This window comes from Gambusia affinis, linkage group LG22 (assembly GCF_019740435.1).
Source record: "Gambusia affinis linkage group LG22, SWU_Gaff_1.0, whole genome shotgun sequence".
NCBI lineage: Eukaryota > Metazoa > Chordata > Actinopteri > Cyprinodontiformes > Poeciliidae > Gambusia > Gambusia affinis.
The window spans coordinates 5,802,431-5,817,608 of NC_057889.1; the positions used below are offsets into that span (position 1 = coordinate 5,802,431).

Sequence of the window (15,178 nt, forward strand, 5' to 3'; positions counted from 1 at the left end):
GGTTGTCATGTTTGAATAAGCCATCTGTGAAATCAGGTGGCAAATTTTAGGTCAAACTCAGAATAAAATTCTGGGAGAAATCAATGACTCTTGGCTTTTATATCACTGTAAACCAACAGCCTGCTTTCTGGATATTTTATTATTACAATGCAGTGCCAAATAAATATCAGAATTTTATATATATTTTTTTTTGCTTAAAACATATAGCTGTCAATATTCTTTTAAGTAAGGTGTGACACATTTTTCCTGATACCACTGGAGATGGTATGAGTCAGAGATTCAAGTTCTTTGTGGACATAGCAAAGCATTGTGGGTATCCTCAACAGAGGATACTGATCTGCAAATATTTGAGGTGCAGCCCAGCTCTGTTTGCCTCAGACAAAGGCTAAGGATGAAGCGGCTACTATCGAATTATGCATCACGAAGAAGACAGAGCTAGAAAAGTCAGTTGGAGCTTTTGATCTCTGCTTGCTTGATTTATTTATTTTTTTTTAGAAAAGGACTGTTGCAAACCTAAAAGAAGTCAGTAGAACAGATTCAGGGCATTTAAATCATTCTTATTTCTATAAATCTTGATTTTTACCCAATGAAACTGATCTAAAATAAAATCAGGAGCGGTTTGGGTCATTTAAAACCTGTATTTGCATAATCCACATCTGCACTTTTCAGCATATGAAACTCACATACAGTAAAAGAATGAACAATAATAATGTGTAAAATATTAGTAGAGACAGGGACGTTTCCAATTAGGAACCTGCAGAAAACAAAGAGTAGAAATCAGATTGCAGATTTCAAATATTTCAGCGAAAACTGAAAAGGCAAATTGTTACAAATGATTTGAGATGTGTTCAGAAATAAAGAACAATCTCATCAAACTGTGAAACCAGGAGAGTTTTCTACAAGTCTTTATTGGAATAGCTTGTGGAAATATATGCAAAATCTTTAGCATATCCGTCATTATGATTGGATTTCTTGTTTTTAATAGCAGACAGCCCAGCTTGCAAACTTGCTCACACCCCTTGAACTTTTGCACATTTTTTCATGTTACAACCACAATCTTCAAAGGACTACATTGGGTTTTTTTATGTGAAAGACCAACACAAAGTAACTTGTGACATAAGAAAATTATGAATGGCTTGAAATAAAATCCCATCAGGGGTCTTTGAACATCTCAGATAATCTACTTAATCATCCAAAAATGGAAACAGTATGGCACAATAAACATACCAAGACACAGCTTTCCACATGATACAGCTCCGCCTTCCAGCAGGAAGAATCTTAATTCGTTAGAATGGCGTAGTCAAAGTCATAGCCCAAATCCAACTTGGAATTTGTGGCAAAACTTCAAAACTGCTGTTCACCTTCAGTCTCTACCCAATCTGAGAGCATGAATTATCTTGCAAAGAAGATGAGACATGATGCATCTTCAAAAGCCTTTCAGATTCAAGTTTTTTCTTTAAAGGTGACCAATTATACTTCCTTGATCATGTCAGAATAGGTTTATGGGATATAAAAAATGTTCATTACATTTTTTGGTACAAAATCATTCTTAGATATTGAGAATTATTGGTACATATTAGCCATTTTCACACTCATATGTGAAAATGGCTGCAAAAAGTTGCACAATTATCCAACCGTACATCTTTGAAAAGCATAAGTAGAGCCTCCTGCACAACCAGCAATAATGCAGCCAGTGGTTGATGGATGGTAAGTCAAGAACAAAACACTTGTCTTTTCTAGCAGCCATTGCACAGAGTACTGCTGACCAAATCTGCCGGAAATCCGCTTGGGTTGCCAGGTGACAGACTAGGCTTCACTAGGGTTGTGAAGTAACAGGGCAGTGCCTGCTGATTTGTGATGCTACTTTCAGAAGGTTTTTGAAACAGCTTACTTTCCAGACACCAAAAATGGTTCTACTTATTGCCAAAGGCCAGAAGCAATAAAAACTCAAATCAAAGAACAAAAATGTGCAAAATGTAAATTTTGCATAGTAGGATGGCCTAAGATTACAGAAAACCATGCAGAATATTTATTCCACTAAACAATTAAGTATTTACTTAGTGTTGGTCCATTAGATACATTAAAAAAGTAAAATAAAGTCAAGTTTATGAATGTAACGTAAAAAATCTTTCAAAAGCTCAAGTGCTATGAGTATTTCTGCAAAGGCATCCGTCTTCTCAAACATTTTATTATGTTCTATAATTAAAAACCAGGATTAGTCAAAACTGTGGTAAAAGTGTCAACTTGACTAAAACATTACAAATAAGTCATATCAAACCGTTTCTCCTCCACAGTGCCTCTGGTTTAGTAAACTGGAAAGTCTGAGTTCGAGTAAAGAAAGGAAAAATCTTGTCAAAAACTAGAGTTCGAGCCAACCATATGAAGTCATCGTTGTTAAATGCCTGCACTGAGTTGTATCCAGTGGCGCAGACTCAGTTCACGGATCCACGACAGGAATCGTGCTGACCTTGTTGTTCCTGCTGATCCGCCGCTCGGGCCGCTGCCTGGGCAGTTTGGTCTGGATCAGCTCCTCTGGCGTGTTACCCAGCGGAGGCAGCAGCCTCTTCTTGCTGTTTCTGGTCTCAGGAAGCCACTGAGGTGGCAGCTCAAAAGGTCCGAAACCGAACTGTGGAGAGTCCTCCGCTTCTGTGGGCGTAGCGGGCGCCACCTGCGACGAGGAAGTGTACGCGCATGCGTGAACGGGAGAGGCCCGAGTCGCTTTAGCTGAAGCAGGGGCTTCTTTAGTGATGATCAGCCCTCCAACAGGATCCCTTGGTACGTTCACTTCACCCTTTAAGCTTCCCAGCCTTGACCCATCCTTCTGGTTTTCCTTGCGCTCCGAGTTGCCTCCTGATGCTTCAGAAGGAATCTCATTCTTCACATCCTCCTCCTCCTCCTCCTCTTCAGAAGGTCTAAAGATTTGCTGTTGGCCAATGTTGAACATCTCCAAAAGCTGGCTCCCAGAGCGACCAGCTGTATCAAGGCCCACTGGCTCCCCGACTGGCCCCTCGCCCGCAATAGACGCCAATCTGCCGGTGGTGACCGCGTTTCGGCGGCTGTAACGCCTGTGAATCCTGAACAGAAGATCCATGCAGCTGTGACGGGCCGAGCGGTTAACCGTCAGGAGCAGGATTGGGTTGGTAAGAAGCGAAACCTTGGGGAGCCATAGGGCTGTGAGATAAAGTGAGACGGGTAACTCTTTAGTGTCTGCAAAAACAGTACGGTAAACCACCAAGGCTCCATAAGGGGCACTGCAGGCTGAGAAAGCCAGCACGGCGGCCAGCAGGGTGGCGTGAAGCTCTGCCTCTCTCTGCGACACGTACGGGATGGAGATGCTGTTCTGCGGGGTCCGCAGCGCTGCAATGATCACCTTCTTCTTCTGGCTGGCACTGAGCGCTCTGCGGATCAGGAGCATGAACAGAAAGACCAGGGCCAGGGGGAAGATCACCGTGGTGACATTGTAGATCAAAACGAAGACAACGTGACCCAAGGAGCGGGCGTGGTCATCTGAGCAGGTCGAGGTGACGTAGACGTCGGTAACGTTGGACACGGCAAACACGGGGAGGCTGGCCACGACTGCATGGACCCAGATGTAGATGACCAAGTCTCGAGATCTGGAATCGGAGATTTTCCTCTCTAGCGGGTACAGAACTGAGTAGTACCTGCAGACACAACGACAAAGAGTCAGCTTGCATGTAGTGTCACAGAGTGTCAAACTCCATTTTCATTTTGATGATAAACGTCCTCAAGGGTCAGTTATGCAACAATGGATTGATGAAACTGTTAAAAATATTAATAAATAGTGTCTCTGGATTCAATAAGTACTTCCTAAAATTAAATGTCAAACATCTTTTCAAACCAAAATTTTATGTTTGTTTTGTATTTTTATTTTATAATCAAAATCACAGATTTTGTCGTGTTAATTTAAAAATATTTTCAAAGAATTTTGAAATACTTGCACTTATGTCTGATGTCAAATATGTTTTTTTTGTCATGAACCCTGTTGCTCACACTAAATCTTGAAAATGGCAGAAATGAAGTAGAAGAAACAGATACTGCCACCTGCAGGTGGGAGTTAGTAGTCTCACATGGGTTTGACCATTTTAGCGGAAACTGTGCAACAAAGTCACAATTATGTATTAGAATTGATTTTGCATGAATTTCCACAAAAACATTGATTGTCAATGGATGTATCCAAATAAAACTGCTTTGATTTGATTGCTAAAATAATATTTAAGCACATAACTATTATCTTGAAGGTTATATTATGTGGTCTGGAGTCTAGAGGCCCAAAGTATAAGCTACATTGGACACGTATGATCTAAGAGAAACTGTGATTTGTCTCTTCCTGTCCCAAAGGTGTAGCCAATTTTTAAAAAACTGAAGGTAGTTTGAGGGTTCTGATGTGGTTTAAACCATTTTCTACTGTGGAAAAAAAGGCCTTTTCATTGAGCCGAGTGTCACGCCTAAAACCGCTTATGAAAATCTCTCTTAAGAGGATTTATGTGGAAATACAGATAAGCAGAGTGGAATTTTAAAGAGTGAATCTATTATAAAATATCCACATCAATAACAGGAGGTTCAGAAACAACATGATGTGACGTTAGGCAAGCAGAGCAGAAATTCACACAATCTCCTTCTGATGTATGAGCTTCAAGTGGTTTTACAGGAAAGACAGAACAGCTCCAACATTAATGAATCCATTACATTTGCTGTGAATATTTAAAAAATGGCTAAGAGGTGAATTTCTCTGCGAAACATTTATGTTGTTGCTCTATTAGAGGGAGTTAATTTGCCGCAGCTAATTTGCATGGGAACGGCTAATAGGAATATCTGAAGGATTTAAGCTGAATTTTTCTAATTTCATACAAAAAATGCTTGAGTTTGCAGTTTTCTTAAAGGTACTTGTATCTGTAATTAAACTTTTATTTTTTGCTGTATAATTGGTGGCGTGTAATATTCACAAATAGAAAAAATTTAAAAAAAAACAAAGATTTTATTAGGTATTTTCCTGCATTGATGTGTAAATGACCCAGTAACTCGAGCCAGTAGTCTGTATGTCTGTAGCCTTGATTACCCTTCGAAAGAATAAATAATTAAGTGTTTTGATATTTTTCTGACTGCGGTTGCTACGCAGCCAACACAATCTTTAAAGCACTAAAATCCAGGTTGAGACGATGGTGCAACAATATAGCAGCTGACTGCAACCCCAATACAGAAAGTAAGCCAACACAGTTCAAATGAAAATTTAGGACTTAAAAAAGAGTAAATCATCATCTGTTGTCAAGCAGGGATTCTTTATAAGCTGTTTATCTGAATAAAAAAGAAGATTTAAATGCAGTTTTATTTGGTTCCTCAGCAGTTGGTGTGAATATGCTCTTTCTCGCTTCACTGTCACACACTTTCAGTGATAGGTTAGGAAAATTAGTAACTCTTGAATGGTTTGACACATTTACATTTACATAAAAATAGAATAGTATTGATTAATACATGCCTGTAATGTGTTACATTTATTGTTGTGATTATTAAAGGCTTTATCTCACCATTACGCACCTATTTTTAGTGCTTCGTGTATTTCTGAAAATCTTTCATGGTGATGCTACTGGAACCATAAAATAATCAAATACACGTATTATTTGCATTAGCTACATTTGCATTTTAATGATTTAAAGACATTTAAATTTAACATTCTTTTATTGCATTCCCATGTTAAATTCAGTAACTTCAATTCAATAACTTGTTACACCGTTTTTCACAGAATAGATTAAAGAAATCATTTATATACAAGAATGCAAAACAATTGCCTAAGGTTGCCAGCAGGGGGCAACGTAGTGGGAGGAAGATGGCAAAACACATTTCTGTGATTAAAGGAGAACTATAGCCACGATACTGCAAGGATTTTTTTGGGGACAAAAGTTTATTTTAACCGATTATTGTTTTCATAGGTGCATGTTAATGTAAGGTAAACATCTTAGTGAAGTTTCCCAGAGTTGGTATTTATAGCAAGCTCCTTAACTGTTTCCGTTATTACTATAAATGTATCATGAATGGGCTGAAGATGATTATTGTTATTTGTTAATTTATTATAATAAGGTTTTAAAAAGCTGTTAACCACAACAGAAAAGAGGGCAGAACAGTTTTTGCTGCTAATGAAGCTCCTTGTCTCTCCCTTTTCTTTGTTCCTACTTGAGTTTTGATCCTGGGATACCAGGTCGTTTTGTTTATGCCTGCAGGTAATATGCTCACAGCCTGTTTATCTGCTTAACACAGATTTGTGGCACATCCTTGACCTAAAATCGCAGTCGACACCAGAAGAGATACTGGAAGTGTTCCCACAAAACTCAGCATCACATTTTAGCATATTTCCACTGAAACAAACAAAATACATGTCTTTGTGGAAACTAAAATTTAAAAAAAGGTGCATTACAGGCTAAATGTTGTCCTTCCACATCATTTTCCAAGTGTTACAGGAGTGAGTGTTTTTACAATCCAGCTCAATATGCAAATAAAAAAAGATATTTTGGCCACTTTTATGCAAATTTATCAAAATTTTAGACATGTATTTAATTTTATTTTTATTAAACCCTTAAGTAAAAACATGACTCAGATGCACCTTCATGAATCAATTTGTATCAAGCAAATACTTCTTTTTCTTTGCTTTTTCCACTGTCCCTCTTCTGGTCTGACCAATTATTTACTGCACCATTATTTATTTAGCTGAACAAAGTGGATGCTCGATTCACCAATTCTGTCAACAAAAAGGACAAACGCGATTCCATTTTCCAGATGAGATAGAACACAGTTAAATTTTTAAGACAGTGTGTGTGACTTTATGTGGGCAGCAGCTGCTATCTTTGTCTGCTTTTGGTTGCAGCACTTAAAGCTGCAGGGAAGCAGAATCAATCCCAGGGTGCAGAGAGAGGCTAAAAGGACTATTCTGACAACCTGAAAAACAATTTTAGCTCTTATTTAAGACTCCCATTATAATATGCAAATCACCTTCTGCAATTGTACAAAAATATATTCACTTTGGGAATGATAGCCTCATGTGTGGACAAAGTGAAGAGCTCAAATCACATTTGGTGAATAAAGGAGCTCTTCATCATTTTTCAACTATGCGTTGACATTTACGATGTTATGGCTGGAAAAAAACAACTTTCAACTCCAGGAAGAAGCTTTTATTTCAAGAATAAACACAATTTACTGTAAGTAGAAGTGCTGTAAAGGCACATTTGCCCCCAAACAGATTTCACCTTTTCTTATATTTTTGTCACATTTAATAATTTTAGATCACATGTGCCAAATTCGAGGCCCGTGGGGCAAATCCGGCCCGCCGTAGATTTTTATGTGGCCCTCTAGATTCTAGACTAAAAACTAAGTGTGATTAAATATTATGCTATTAATCAAATCAATTCAGTTTTTATCTCTTTATTACCAAATTATATCAATCAGTCCCTCCAGGTTCTTGAGAATTATTCTGGAAATTCACACAAAGTCAACAAATAATAATAAATAATTGGGAGTTTTTTTCTCAAAGATTGTCAAAAACTTTTTTACTTGTACTAAACAGTTCGGAGTTTTTGCTGCAGATGTTAGTAAAACCAGTTAGGTTTACGGTGCAGATTGGCTTGAAAAGCCGTTTTTCTTTTAATAAATGAAATAATCATCTGAAAAATGCATTTTGTATTCACTCTGCATCAAATTATTTGTACAAGGGCAAATCTTACATTCACAGCACTATATAATGCCTTCCTGCTTTTAACCAACTACTTAAAATGCAAAAACTAAAAAGAAACGAATAATTTTGTGTACCTGTCGAGTGCGATGGCGCTGAAGCTGAGCACAGTGACGGAGCAGAACAGTTTATGCAGGAACTTGACGACCTTGCAGAGCAGCAGAGTGTGAAGCCACAGGCAGCAGCGGGGACTGGCCCCCAGCGCCACGTCGAAGGGGACGCACACGAGTCCGGCGCAGATACCGGAGCACGCCAGGTTCTTGATGAATCGTTTGGTAACTGATTTAAAGACAGTCGTGCAGCAGGTGCACCACAGCACGGTCGCATTACCTGCGGAAAGGGGAAAGCGGTTGAGAGTACGATCAGACTTCCTGTTTGCCTGAAGTGACTTATTAAGCTGAATCAGAATCAGAAGCATTTAATATGAATATTTCGCTGTTTACCAGATTGTAAAAGTCTGTTTACAACTGGTTCTTAGACTTTATTGCTGGGTGTCAGGCTCGACCCTGATGACGCGCGAAATGTAAATGGGGTCTGAATTTCGCGCTAATATCCTAAATGGGCTGAACAGACAAGGTATCTCAAAAAAATACACATATATTTAGGATATGATCCATATTGTCTCGGTAAAAAAATAAAAAGACTTATTATAATCTTGAGAATTTAACCGGAGTTGAGGCGATCTACATATCCGGTGCTGCAGACCTCATATTGTACAATGAGCCAGAAAGAAGCTTTAAAAAGCCTGGAAGCATAAAATTATTTAATTTCGGGTTGGGACAACTATTTAGGATCAAAAGAAGCATTAAATGGCTGTCGACTTGTTTCTGCTCAGGTGAGTAGTGAGTTTTGCTATTTTAAGAAATTAGTCTATGATTAAATGCTATTGCTAATGCTAACAACAAGCTAACCCATGTTATTTCTATGAGTTTGGATCTACATGTAAATAATTTATTTCTCTTCTATAAACCCAAATTCATGCTGGAGTTGTATGTTAATGTTGAGTCATTCTGCATTTCTACAATGTAAGTCAAACATTCGGTTCTACAGAAACCCAATTAAAACATGGTTCTGGCTAGGGAGAAAGTGAGGAAATATGTCACAGCTCACTGTGACTTACATATGACTGCCTTTCTTTCTCAGTAACTGTCCAATAAAATATCTGAAAATACAATTTAAATGATGTGATCGTAACCTGTTAGAAAGTGGAAACTCTGGCGTTGTGAGTTTCTGCACCTCCTGTTTTTAGCTGTAGATTGTTGACACACTTTTCTCGTCTTTTTTTGGTAAGTTTTTGTAAAATTAACTCCCTTGTGACCAACTAGCTTTGGAGAACAAAAATAACATCTATCTTTCTCTCTATTATAACAGTTGGACCAACCGTACAAGACACAGACTTTAGGCATTTTGAAGCTGGACCAACAGAAGTAAACAGGCTGCGTTTACTTCCTGACCCCCATCTGCATTGCGTGACGTCGGTGCTACGTCATCTGAAACCCAGCGATGGAAATCGTTAGAAAGGCAAAAAAATATCTTTTAATGATTTAATGACTAAATTTAAACGATCCTCACATAAAGCCTTTAATGTTAATTTCCTTTTGTTTTATATTTTGGCACGGCAATAAAATGAGACATTATTTAACATTACTAATCTGTTAATTTTAACAATGTTCTACATCATAACCTGGCCTCCACCAGCTGACATACATGAAGTCATATCCTTGGACAGCGAAGCAAAGTGTCGCATGGGATGAGCAACATGTTGTTCTGATGCGTTAACAAGAACATCCCACGGACTCCAAACAGCTGCAGGTTGCTCACATCAAGGGCTCCCTGAACACCGATGCAACAGTGACTCGCTCACAAAATGACGTCTTGATGCAGACAGACATCAATTTAACCTTCATCCTGCCCTTTTATCTCTGCCTTACAAAACTCACCTCCTACTTGGCAAATACCATGACAACAACCAACCAAACACTCAAACTGACGGTTCTTTCAACCCGTCAAATGCCAGTCCAACCAGAGGGAGCAACATCAGCAGAAAGGACAGTTTGTGTTTTCTCTGGATTTAGAGATAATAAGCTGCTCTCAGTGAGACGTGTCTTATGTGTCTAAAGGTAGCAGCACAAGCTATTAAGACCAAATGTGTGACTCATGATCAACACATTTAACAGCTCCTTTATTATTATTATTATTATTGCATCCGAGTGGTTTTAATGACTTTATTTCCCATGGCAGAAATGATTTGTGAATGATTAGTAGCAGATGGCTAATACACCTAATTTTTTCTTTTAGTTCTGAATGAAGCTGTTGATTTTTGTGCCGTTCTGGCTGCACTTCAGAAAAATGCACCAAAGAAAGATACACATACAAGATGTTAAAGAGAGACTTCTTGTTTCTACACAAACTTTATTGTTTAAAATTTGTTGAGAAGGCTGAAACAGCATAAATTATCACTGAAAGAATTGGCATGATTATAATAATGATGATGATGAATTTTGTTTGAAATGCACTTTTCTTTAACAAAAACCTCATAGAATAACAATCAAAACACTTGAAATTTGATTAAAAGTGAATAAAATCAATGATAATCAATCAAGTAATGTTAGAAACTGTTATAATAACTCAACATTTTTCTTGTGATGCTTATAGGATTATTTTGCAATGATGCTATAAGTTTACTTTCAATAACTTTTTTAATTAACTGATACAATTAGAACATCAGATTACAACTAAAATGTTTAGATGATGGTATTAATTTCACTAACTGTTTTGTTTTATTCTTTAAAATACAACAACTTGTACATAACTTTATATTTTTGCATCATTTTTGGACAAATAAAACCAGATGACCTGTTTTATTAAATACATTTTTATTCTAATTTCTGACTTGAATAATTGTCTGGATGACTACTTTTTACTGAATTGTAAAAATTGGACTAATTGGACTGTTCTACTACATAAACATGATTGAACTAGACCATCTGCCTCATTGTATGTTTGGTTGTATATTTAGGGTTGTCATTTGGTAATTTTTACTCTTTCCACTGATATTTCTGTAATATTTTGTACCGTCTACCAAATCTTGAGATTTTAACCAGTCTTAGGAAAACAGAACATATTGTAAACAGTCAGATTAACAAAAACAATTTTTTAAATATGGTGTGATTAAAGAATATCCATTGCTGAATTTATTGCTGTAATACTAAAAGCAGACAGTACAAAATTAAGCTTCATCTTGAGTGTGATGGTGAGAGCATTTCAAGCCATAACTGCTCCTATTTTCCCGGCTGTTTATTGCTTTCATTTTGTTTTCCATTTATGAATGAGACCCTATGCAGAGCAGTGAGCCACGATAAACATTATTCTATGTTATTGTCAGACTTTAAAGCACACAAGAGCTTTCCTCCGGCAAACAATATTAATCCTTAACTACTGTGCAGCAATCACCTCAAGCCCTTTGCCTGAAATAGCAGGAACCGGTTATCTTCTAATCGAAACAATAAAAATAAATCTAATTTTATTTGTATAGCACATTTCAGCACCAAGGCATTTCAAATAAGAGGAAAAATTTTATTTTTTGTAAATAAGTTGATTTTTAATTCTGCATTTAGTGTTTCCTCATAGAGCAGCGGTGTCAAACTCATTTTTGTTTTGGGCCAAATCCAAATCCTGAATGCTCTTAAAGGGCCGGTTGTGCCAGAATGTATTGAAAAAATCTGTTCACAAACTGTTAAAATATCAATGAATTCTTAAAATTAAATACTATTGAACATCTTTTCAGTTCCTCCAGGATTTCATGATTCTTTTACAATAAAAATCAAAGTATTTGTGGTTCTAATTTGACTTATTTATGAAGGTAAATGTGACTTTTTATTCCTCACTGTAAAGATCATGGACTATAATTTGAATTGTCTCAATTAAACCTGAGGCAGCTGTTTAGTACAACTAAGAAAGTTTTTAACATTTTATTTTATCTTTTTTCCATTTTTTTCTCCGAAGAGTTTTTCCGGCGCTAGTGGCTCGTATTTTTTGCGACAGTAGGCAGACAAGACAGAGGGTGAGAAGACATGCGGCAAAGGTCGCCGGGACCGGGAGTCGAACCCGCGACGTCCACGTCAAGGACTAAGGCCTCAAAACATGGGGCGTGCTAACACCCTGCGCCACCACAGCACGCCCCAGAGGGCCACATAAAAAGCTACGGCGGGCTGGATTTGGCCCACGAACCTTGAGTTTGACACATGTGTCAGAGGATCGCCTAAAAGAAGAAGCAACCGAAAAAGATTCAACTCACTCAATCATTATACGAGTTACATATTAAGGAGAATCTGCAAGTTCAGAAATATATGTATAGAATTGAGGCAACAACAAGCTAAGTAAAGATTTAAGACTTTAGATTACATATTTGTCTGTAAATATAAACACTGGAAGTTCAGCTGTTTATTTGCAATGTTTTTGGGAAAGAAAGAGTCCACTTGTTCTTGATCAACATCTTAATTCAGATGATCTTTCACAAGTGTCCAAGTGAATCTGGTCCATTTAAAGAGGACGAAAGTGACCTGATGTGGAACGGGAAAAGCTGATTTTAGCCGCTTGTATCTGGGAGCTCATTCTTTCTGGCGTTATTCGTATCTCATAACTGCAGGTGCGTCAAATCAGGAGATTTGCCTTTTTCTACTTTGGTGGATCAGAGCAGAAACCACATTGCTTCAAACAATGAATAAAAACAAGATGTCAAAATGAGCACTAGAAAATAAAGTCTCAGATTCACTTATCCTGGCCGCTGCACCGACTGCACATTCCTTCAATGCGTGCTGAAGGTCATAGCAGTCAGAGGACAATACAACCTCAGAGACCCTGAGATTCCCAAAGCAGACACTCTGCTCTCCACTAAGAGGACCAGAAAAAGGGGAATCCTGACCGAACATGTCCCCATTTTGCAACACACCAGTTAAACATCTGCAAACTTTGATTCAGATATGTCATCACATGAGCTGAAATATTTTAAATAAAAATCATGGGATGTAATATCTGTAATAGTGAGGAGAAGAATAGCACAATTTAAAGGTGAGCAACAGGACTATTTCTCTGACCGGCTTTAATAAACAAAGGCCATTACCACAGTGAGACTGAATTTAACACACAAAATGTTTTCTCCACCTCTATGTACTGTGTAATACAGTGTTGCATTAAAATAACATACATTAGTTTGGAGAATTTACTTGCAGAGCAGTAATAAAAGGCCAAAACTAAAGGAGATTTATACAGAAAATATTAGATTAATCATTTATATGCCGGCAGCTCTGAAAACAAGATCCATATTCATGAGGAAAATGTGAGGAAGCTGCAGAGAAGATTATGGCTAGTGGTACAAAAAATAAATATTTATATAATGTTTAAAATACGCAAAGGTTGGGGAAGCCATTAACTTCATTTAGTGGAAACTGGAAATGCATGAGGAATATTCCCATTTTGGACCTGATGGAGTATTCCAGTCCTGGATTATTAATTCATGCATCACTGCAAAGCCTTCCTGTTTCCTTCAGCTCCTTAATGAAGTCAATGGTCTGTCAAACATGCTGTTGCCATTTTATCTGATGCTCAATATGCATGCGTCTCTTACTGAAGACGTGTTTATGGTGGAAATAAATCATTTTTATTCATGTAGCTCCCACATTATTACAACAATGGTTGTGCAAAACATTTCCCCGCCATGTCAAGGAAAAGCTTACTCTTCTTTTCAATTAAAAACATATTTGACTTATAACCCAAGAGCTATTCATTTGTCTTTGGCCTTGATGTGGTTTTGAGCCAAAGCCATGTCATTTCATTCTGTTTTGCAACATTTTTTTAAGTCAATGGAACCAGCGTTCATCACAATAAATGGTAACTTTGTGGCCTCTCCAAAACATCCAGCATCTGGTGAATCTCATACCTTCCCTTGACACACAAGCAATCTGGTGCAAGTGTGTTTTCGGCTCCAGAGAATCACGATGTCACGACCACATCCGTGACAAATGACATTAATTTGTAGCTTTCATTTTGGCCAGAACGTTTATGCTTCTGGCTGCTCGTATAACAGCGCGTACGTCAAAGCCAGGATGTGATAGAGGTCCCTCAAGGCAAAGCAAGTTGGTCTGAACGGCGCTATTGAGACTCGGGGTAATGTAATAGAAAGAAGCTGAAGAAAGAGGCGTTAAAATGACCAAATTTGAGAAAAATGTTCACTTCTCATCATTTGTGGAATATTGAATATGCAATAAGTGGACGTACCGAGCAGCGACCCAATCAGGATGAGAACCTGGACGGTGGTGGTGAAGTCCCGGTAGGCTTGCTCTCGGACCAGGCGCTCCGGCTGCTCCTGCAGCCCGGTTCCGTCTGCAGGCGGACTGCTGCTGCTGCTGCTGTCCCACCGGCCCGATGCGTTCAGGAGATCCAGCCAGAGGCGGGCTGCTGTGAAATTCACCGCACCGTCCCCCACCGTAGCTGCCCGGCTCCAGCCATCCATCTCGACCACGCAGAGATCCTAGATGATTATTTCTAAGTAAGGTTGAAAGATGCTGGCCACGGGAACTACAAAAGCATGTTCAGATCGCGGGAATTACCGTGAAAAAACTGCCGAACGGAGAGCTGGGAAAATACGTGCAGCCAACAATTAGGTGATGTTTTCTCAGCAAATATGTTAATAAAACGCGGGCAATATATATATATAAATCAGTCATCACAGCGCAAGGTGAACCTCAGCTGCAGCTTCCGACCCACATTTCCCCATTAGGGATGCATAGCAGAAAATACAGGTCAATGAAAGCCATGCACGATGTGTTTGGCTGGTTGGTGCTCCCTGACATCCAGAGCACCTAAAACAACAGCGGGCTGCGAAATGTCCACGATTCACAGGGGGACGCAGCGTGCGCCACCAAAAACACAAACCCCTCTCCTCTTCTCGGCAAAAACATCGTGGCTGCAGGCTGGTAGCTGCTGTAGAGGCTGTTTACTTAACAGACAGGATGGTGAGGAGAGACTGCGACCAAATCCGGAATCTCCCAGCGTGAGGTGAAAGAACGGAGAGGAGAGGATAGAAGAGGAGAGGAGAGCCCCTCCTTCTGCTGTTGCACCGAGAAACTCCACAGAATCTTATGAATGGCACGCAGCATGATCAAACTGCATAACAATTAAATTATTAGGATGATTGGACTGTTAAACACTTCCCACAAGATTAATCCACCGGGGTTTTAAAGCAGCAAGCCAGACTTTTCTGTAAAATCATCAAACTCATCTTTAGTGGCAGTTCATGCCCTGGATGAGCCACAGAACTCAGAATGTGACAAGATGGTTCATTGTTTACCTTGTTTTCCCATGACGTAGAACACCTTGATCAAACTCAAGCGCCGGGGGGCCAAATCCACATAAATGAGCTTAAATATCATGTTATCAATCAAA

General features: G+C 38.7%; 1 protein-coding gene across 1 annotated transcript; it reads right to left on the reverse strand.

Moving 5' to 3' along the window:
• Positions 1-254: 254 nt before the first annotated feature.
• gpr176 (G protein-coupled receptor 176) lies at positions 255-14,932 on the reverse strand. The gene is made up of 3 exons (XM_044105748.1): positions 14,012-14,932; positions 7,813-8,065; positions 255-3,662 (listed from the first exon to the last, which is right to left on the reverse strand). The coding sequence occupies exons 1-3, from the start codon at positions 14,244-14,246 to the stop codon at positions 2,438-2,440; spliced, it is 1,713 nt and encodes a 570-aa protein (XP_043961683.1). The 5' UTR covers positions 14,247-14,932; the 3' UTR covers positions 255-2,437.
• Between the last annotated feature and the right edge of the window lie 246 nt (positions 14,933-15,178).

Excerpts from the sequence above, each read along its gene's own strand:
- gpr176 (XM_044105748.1), bottom strand. The coding sequence starts at position 14,246 with ATGGATGGCTGGAGCCGGGCAGCTACGGTGGGGGACGGTGCGGTGAAT. Across the intron at positions 8,066-14,011 it reads CCTGATTGGGTCGCTGCTCG|GTAATGCGACCGTGCTGTGG; the intron begins GTACGTCCACTT and ends CCCTTTCCGCAG. Across the intron at positions 3,663-7,812 it reads AGCGCCATCGCACTCGACAG|GTACTACTCAGTTCTGTACC; the intron begins GTACACAAAATT and ends TTGTGTCTGCAG.